This window comes from Mizuhopecten yessoensis, unplaced genomic scaffold (genome assembly GCF_002113885.1).
Source record: "Mizuhopecten yessoensis strain PY_sf001 unplaced genomic scaffold, ASM211388v2 scaffold10821, whole genome shotgun sequence".
Classification (NCBI taxonomy): domain Eukaryota; kingdom Metazoa; phylum Mollusca; class Bivalvia; order Pectinida; family Pectinidae; genus Mizuhopecten; species Mizuhopecten yessoensis.
In genome coordinates this window covers 1446335-1454304 of record NW_018408738.1, presented here as the reverse complement: position 1 = coordinate 1454304, position 7970 = coordinate 1446335, and the positions used below count along the sequence as shown (strand labels likewise).

The following is a 7970-nucleotide window of genomic DNA, read 5'->3' as shown; positions in this document are numbered from 1 at the left end:
TAGGGTATATAAGTGGTCCCTGTTGGACACCCGATGTTAGGGTATATAAGTGGTCCCTGTTGGACACCCGATGTTAGGGTATATAAGTGGTCCCCGTTGGACACCCGATGTTACACTTTCCAGTTTATAGCAAAAGCCGTTATTTTAACTTCATGCTTTCTTCAATTTAATAAATAAAATATAAATTCCAATTAATGTCGGTAATCTGTAACAATACCTTGTTTGGTAGAGCACTGGCAGCTTTCTGTAAAATGATGACGTATCCTTTGTCCTAGTTCACTTATCTCGAGAAATGCCAGCAGTTACAGACTTTGAAGTTACATTTTTAAATCCAAACGTTTTCAAGCTTAAAACCTCACTTAAGTTAATATATTTTCTACTGTATAAATATATCCTTGCAATGGTTTCCATGATTTCCTATACAACCCCCTTTCTATTTTATTATTATTCAGTATCTTCACAAATACACTGCTTAAAACACTAAATATACTAATAAATAGAAACATTACGTCCATTGTTTTCGGACTGAACCCTTCCTCTGGGGTTGCATTACTTTGATGGGTGTACAGATCCTCCAGACGTGTTTTTATATTTCTTTGAATTAATGTCATGTTATCTTTCCCCTTTTTGTTTACCTGCCGGTTCATTAAGGAATACAATGTTCTCCTGCTAACTGTATTCCTTCTGTATATTGTACCCTCATCCTTTGTTCCAACTGCCCTATGTGCTATGGAGTTCTTCAAACTCTCTCTTGTCTCAGTTTTGCCTCAGCAATCGTTATATTTTCTTCCAATATTGATTATATTGGTTAAATCTATCGATATATTCCTGTACATGGTGTCTATATATTTAAAGGTTTATAGAATATTGACCTTTTTTATTTACCTCAGAGTTAAATTAATTCATTTTATTATATGCATGAACATTTCTCGCAATCACATTGGTCGGATCCTATACACGTGACCAGTCCTCAAAAACTCATGTAAACTGGTTATCCGGTGAATATCGATTTCTAAATATAGCCTGTGTGGAAATTCCCCGGAACCTCTCGTAGCGCATGCGCAGTTAGAATGGAATGCGATCTGTCAGACGACATTGGTAGATGGCTGCTGGCGAACGTTTCTCCTCCGTTAGGAAAATTACCAAAACTATTCGAGGATAAAGATGCTGCTAGCGTAAAAAAGGCCATTGAACACGCAGTGCATGTCCTCCATGCTTATCTTAGGAAAAAGAACCTAGACGATGCCTTCGAAAGCTACAATAATGAACTGTTGTATTCAAACCTGGCTAAATTTAACACGGAGGCTCGCGTAAAAAAATCAGAACCTTTAGTTTTGTTTTGTTTTATTTTATTGTTGAAGCAAATAATAAAACAGTTATGGGCTTTCGTGCTGGTAAATATGATGTGATATGAACCTGAAAGAGTGATATTGACCTCGGCTTCGCCTCCGTCAATATCACTCTTTCAGGTTCATATCACATCATATTCACCAGCACAAAAGTCCATAATTGTATATTGTAATCATAATCAAATGTTTTATTTTATCAAACAAATGAATATTGTTATAGCAATTCTGATAGTTTTCCTGAATCCATATCCCAGCGTTTCGCACAGCGTTGAAATCCACTACAAAGTGGTCAATTTTGGTCAAAAGTGTTACAATACAGGCTATATTTGTAAGGCATTCAAGTACGAGACGCAATGTTTGTGATGTTTAAGACTTTTGCGCAAATGATATTTTTCATATTTTATAATGAAACGAGGGTCGGTTCTTTTTTTGCTACCGGGAATTATCTACTTTTGACCATGTCTCTTTACATGTACTTATTTCAAGTTTATTGAATTGTGTTTCAATTGTACCAAGCTCAAATCATTCGTATAAAGTGATAATATTGTTTATATTAAAAATGACTGTCATTGAGTTTTTTTTATATTTATTGACAAAAAATAAATTTATTCCGTAGGTTATCCGATGCCTTTAGATAGAAGTTATGTAAAGGCAGAGAAGGTATGTAAAATGATTGATCATTTGCACTGAACTCTCTAACTCTGTATTACATTCAATGTTTCCTGTGTTTGATTACGTGTTTTCTATTCTACGTTTACTGTGTTTCTCGTGTGTCAAATTACGAAACTGACTAGTCCAGTGTTACATTTAATGTTTCCTGGCACAAATAAGGTATTTTCTTTGTTAAATTAAGTGTTTCTAGTGTTCGTTAGCGTTTACTGTTTCAAATATGGTCCATGCCAGTGTTAAATTTCGTGTCCTTTGTCAAAGTGTTTACCATTGAAGGGTTGTACGAATAGTTATTGTGATGTTTCCTGCATGATAGCGTTAATGACTCCACTTAAAATTCATGAAAAGTTTTAGGATTTTCGAGGATGGAATTATGCGTTTGTAAATTAGTTATATATAGGAAGTTATGTAAAAGCAGAGCTTATTACAAATAGTTAAGGAAGAAGTATATAAATGATATTTCCTCATTTACATATCAATTTACATATTGATAATTCCTATAGATACCGTGGTCGAGTTAATTTTTGATATACAATTTTCTGATGTTAACAATAAGTGTATAAAGTATTAATAACTCATATATTTTCCTCCCATAGACAAACTTACTCGGATATCAGAGGATTGAAAACAGTTTTGGAAGAAACGAAACTATACAAAATAAGATAATACGTGATCGATTTGAGACTATGAAGTTTAATTTACTGGAAGCATGCCAATCGAAGTCAGTGTATCAGGTTCACCCGACACTGGGTTCCATTAAAGACAGGAACCTTTTGTACGACTACAAGCACAATTTTATCTACTGTATGGTGGAGAAAATAGGCAGTACATTTTGGAGGAGAGTGTTTCATCTATTAAATCATCCGGAATACACGAACCTGTATTCAATTCCACAGTTTTATGTTCACAAAGAAGAGCTGCCGACTTTGAGGAATTTTAATATTCAAAATTCCACGAGGATTATTGGGACTGCTCAAAAGGCAATGTTTGTTAGAGAGCCATACGCTCGTGCATTTTCTGGATACGTGGACAAGTTATACTCCATGAATTATTATTACATGCAATCGTTAGGACGAGGTATTATTAAAGCATTGCGAAGAAACGCGACGGCAGCCAGTTTAGCGTGTGGCCACGATTTGACTTTCACTGAATTTATTAGGTACTTAGTGAGTATGCAACAAAGAAATCTTCAAAATTACGTCGATGTTCATTTCTCACAAATATACACTCATTGTTTACCATGCGAGGTGAAATATGACTACATTGGTACAATGGAAAACTTTGATGAAGACGCATCTTATCTTATTTCTGAAATGAATCTCTCCAATAATATTTCTGTTGAAATATCGAAAAGAACATCAGTGACGTTATCAATATATTTGGTGCTAAATGACACATTTAGTCTAAGACAAAAGATGGCGCATTGTATGCCTTGGAGAGCAATGTACACTCGCGCTTGGCGGACACTGCAAATACGCGGTTTAATAAATCCACAAGCCCCTGTTCCAGACTCACCAGATATGACCATGGATATGTTGTTTCATGAGGCGGTCAAAGTTAGCGATCCCGCACGAGTGTCCGAGTACAAACATAGGTTCCTGATAGGCATGTACCGGACATTGGACAAACAGCTGTTGGAGAGATTCAGACAGTATGTTCTCCCGGACTGCCGCCTTTTTGGATATGATGATAGACCGTCATACCTTTTTGATAGAATATGAGGATATCTAAGTGTGTTTATTGAAGAGCAAGCAGTTCATATGTTTATTATATATTTGTTTCTTTTTATCTAATTACATGTTAAACAGCTTGCACCTTTATATCTGTAGTTCACAACGATTTTAACCTATAGGGAAGTATGTTTCAACTTCTCTTCTGACAAAAGTCTATAACCCTGTCCGAATCGTTGTGCCTAGATAGTTTAAACATTTATTCGGAGTTAAAACAATGTTAATTATATTACTGTCATATTATACATGATACGCGATTTCTATAAAGGATACATTTTGTATCTTCATTTACGCAGGAGTGTCTGTAAATACCGCTATGCTGATACACCATTATAGTGAAACTGTAAGTTGAATATTGATTTCGCTACAAACTGATGATATTAGTCTTACTGTAGTAACAATGGAGGTGCTTAGCTGGTATTAGTATTATCAGAGCTTGGTTGTTAAGATGAAGTATTGCATAGTTCTGTTGTAAAGGTGTCGTTCTGCAGTGGTCGTATGCTAAGGTGTCGTTCTGCAGTACTCGGTTGCTAAGGTGTCGTTCTGCAGTACTCGGATGCTAAGGTGTCGTTCTACAGTGCTCGGTTGCTAAGGTGATATTTTGTCTGTTAATGACGTCATCAAGTACACATTTCAAACGTGTCGAAAAACTCATCTTGAAGTTTTGTAGTTTTTTGGTTACGAAATGCAGGGTACATTTCTGAGTTATGTTGCTATTGTGTCGAGATTGTCATCTCAATTTAACTTCCTGACTGTTCCCTTCTTGTCCCATGCGTGATGGGCTAAATGAACTAGTAAGTGTTAAAAGCAAATAACATTTTATTTTATAATTTCTTACCAATTTAATTGAGTTTATGATATAGTCAACATCGTCAAAATGTATTCTTTAAAACAAAGTGCATATCATCATGTCGACACAAGCACAGCACATATCAAAATCACAGGTATATAAATCAATTCAGTCAAGTATCCATATACTCCTATTGTGGTGATGCAACGCTCGCCTAGTTATGGGTCTTCAAAAAGTCAGCATCCTTAAAACATCAAATCGTTCCAAAAAACATATTGGCAATGTCAGCAATATTACCATCAGAATAGATAAGACACGTTTCGATAAATACAGCAATATTAAACATTTAATACAGGATCAACCTTGCATTGCACTCTAGCCATGTACCAATCTGTAAACGTGATTGGGTCACTCCCTCAGCACACATTTCAAACTTCGTGGTTTTTCTTTTTACAATGTACATATTTATCTTGTGCTACTTTTTTGTTATAGTTAATTAGAGTGCTAGCACCGACCCACATGGAAAACTCAGTCATGTACTGCTACCGGCAATTCTGGATTAGCGGTGTCTTCTCCAGCTGTGCAAACACGAGTAGCCTCCCCTCCCCTGTAAACCGTCACTGGACAGAGTTGTTTACCTTTACCTGTGGTAGTACGTGCGAGGATCGGGATTAGTGGTTCCTTGTAAACTGCCGTAATATTTTTAGTAGACTCTGTATTATATGTACCAATCAAAATGATCTAACATGTTGTTTTACCTGCATATATATTGTGAATACTCAAAAAATATTCCAAAGTTAAAACTCGGCCAGTGTATATAACCCAGATCGCTTTTCTACCACAGAAAGCTATAATTTCTGACATTCTACTCGAAAGCCACCAAATACATTGCGTAGAATTCTCCAGTCTATTCGAGGAAAACACCATTTTATTCAAAATGCTATTGACTGTCGAATTGGCTGCAACCGAATATCAAAAACACTAATGAGACTTATATCATCGATGGCGATCTGACAAAAATAAAACATTTGATTCATAAAACAAACAGGCTATTGAGGTGTAGCTAGCACGTGTGGTGCGCTTGGCTTGTACAGCCTGTCAGATTGTACAAAGAATGCTTGCCTAAATATGTGTATACGATCCACTATTATAGAGTGACAATACCCTTGTATGACAGAGTGCATCGAAACTATCACCAGGTCCCGATCCCAACAGCTATCCATAAAAACCACAAACTAGACGTATTCATATCCAACCGTGCTACACATTCCTTGGATCTTGTGAATAATACTTCTTTCGACTTTTTCATACAACAAAGAGCTGTTAACCATCACATCTACAAAAAATGATCATTCACAGATATCAATTTATCTTAAATAATTTACAATATATCAGAATTTTTTTTCTTTACTAATATAGTTCATGCAGGTAGGGTTCCCCAACTGTGGGCTATTTTCCTTGGTACGTCCGCAACCGAAATTATATATTATGTTTTAAGTCAATATTGAATGTATTCTTTAGTATAATGCAGTCTGTTGATTGCTTTTCAACAAACCAACAACATGACAAAAGCTTGATCTTGTTAAATATAGTCATTATACACTAGAAGTAGGTAGCAGAAAAAAAAGTCTGAGGGTTTTCAAGTGAGAGTAACATTTACCATGATAATTAGTAACGGTAGGTAGGATTGGTCCAATCCTGGTGTGTTAAGTGTTACGTGACATTTGATAGTTAAATTGATATTTTAATATAGGAGTTAAGTTTCCTACAGCTTGTTTCTAGCTAAAGGCAAATGTCATTTGATAATTATCTATTATCTTTAATTACTGAAACACCACTGACTTCATTGTCTCATTTTAATACACACTATATTAGTGTATATCCTGTCAATGTTTACACTGTGCTATACTAGCATTGTATGTATATTCGACTATAACAGTGCTTTCACCATGTCATTTAGTAACACTTGTGTGATATGCAAGTGTTCACTATTTAATTATATTTTTAGGATTGCTAAATTTTAAGTTGACTGTGATGATACTATATTTACTACTATCTTAAATTGTGTCATTGAATATTTAAAAGAAACTGTGGTTAGGTATACATAATTATGTTTATTTAGGGGATAGTACGTTGTTTTGAATGGCTATACTGGCGATTAGAACATGAAATTTGGGTTTGAACTCGAGACCTATAGTTCGAGAGTTTAAACCAAATTTCATGTTCTAATCGCCAGTATAGCCATTCAAAACAACGTACTATCCCCATTCTAACACACCTTAACAAATATACTACGCTAATATGTTTAGAAACATTGTATTTCCTTGTACAAAAGTACGTAGTAAAATACTTTTTAACCTGAACTTGCAACGTGTCATTCTGAAGCGGACTGACCAATCGGAAAGAAGCTTTCAATTGTCGGTCATTTGGCCCCGCCCATACTGCCGAGCGCTCGATCTGTATGTTGACGAGGTGGAATATTTGGATTGTTCGTAAACGTCCTACTACCAAAGTTTATACGACACATTTGGATTAATATTGACCAAGTTCTTACATTTCCATGTCAGTATGTATATCAATCTGTGCTTATCGACAAAATCGGTGATTATTTGTATAGATTTGTGAAGAGTTTTGTGTAAATGCATACGACACATTTGAAATGTTTCATTTGATTTCGTATCTAAGTAGATGCCTTCACACGGATGGAACGAACGTTTCAGTAATAAATGGAGGTAAGAAAAAGGAATGTGTACTTTTTACTTTTTCATTCATTCAACAAATACAGTTCATCGGTCGTTTCTGTTCTGTTGCCTGCTAGCCTTAACAGCGGGATTTCGCTAAGAGGCGAGCTTGACGCCATATTGTTTTGGTTAGAATCGGGGCGTGCGATGGGAGGAGCTTAACACGATTGATCATGATTCTATCGCAGATTAGAACATGGTCCGTATCCAATCAAAACACGCGTTGCAAACGAATCGTGTTAGAATGAATATTTAAAAGACACTGATAAAGTCTGAGTGTAATCAGCCCAACAGAACTCAAAATATAGTAGTACATTTTATGAACTGATTTTCTATTCATATAGTAACAGTGTTAGAGACCTAACCCCAGGGCCTGGAAAGTTATCCCAAGCTGGCACTTTCTTTGAGGAAGCTCTGGATAAAATCAAGAGTGTAATCAGTCCAAGAGAAATCGAGATATTGTGCTTTAGTGTATTAAACAGATTTTCTATTTATAGTGAACCATTGACCTTTGACCACTGGACCTGAAAAGTTATCCCAAACAGGTACTTTCTTTGAGAAAGCACTGGATAAAATCAGAGTGTAATCAGCCCAAGAGAAATCAAGATATTGTGCTTTAGTGCATTAAAGAGATTTTCTATTTATAGTGACTCATTGACCTTTGACCACTGGACATGAAAAGTTATCCCAA

The 7970-nt window shown here is 35.6% G+C and overlaps 1 protein-coding gene across 1 annotated transcript in view; it reads left to right on the top strand.

The window, feature by feature from the left end:
- LOC110462699 (carbohydrate sulfotransferase 14-like) overlaps positions 1 to 6671 on the top strand; it is a 17669-nt gene extending 10998 nt beyond the window's left edge. Inside the window, exons 3-4 of the mRNA XM_021516800.1 lie at positions 1966 to 2009; positions 2615 to 6671. Of these exons, the coding sequence (XP_021372475.1) occupies positions 1966 to 2009; positions 2615 to 3739 (1169 nt within the window). The 3' untranslated portion in view covers positions 3740 to 6671. The remainder of the gene's footprint in view (positions 1 to 1965; positions 2010 to 2614) is intronic.
- Positions 6672 to 7970: the final 1299 nt, after the last annotated feature.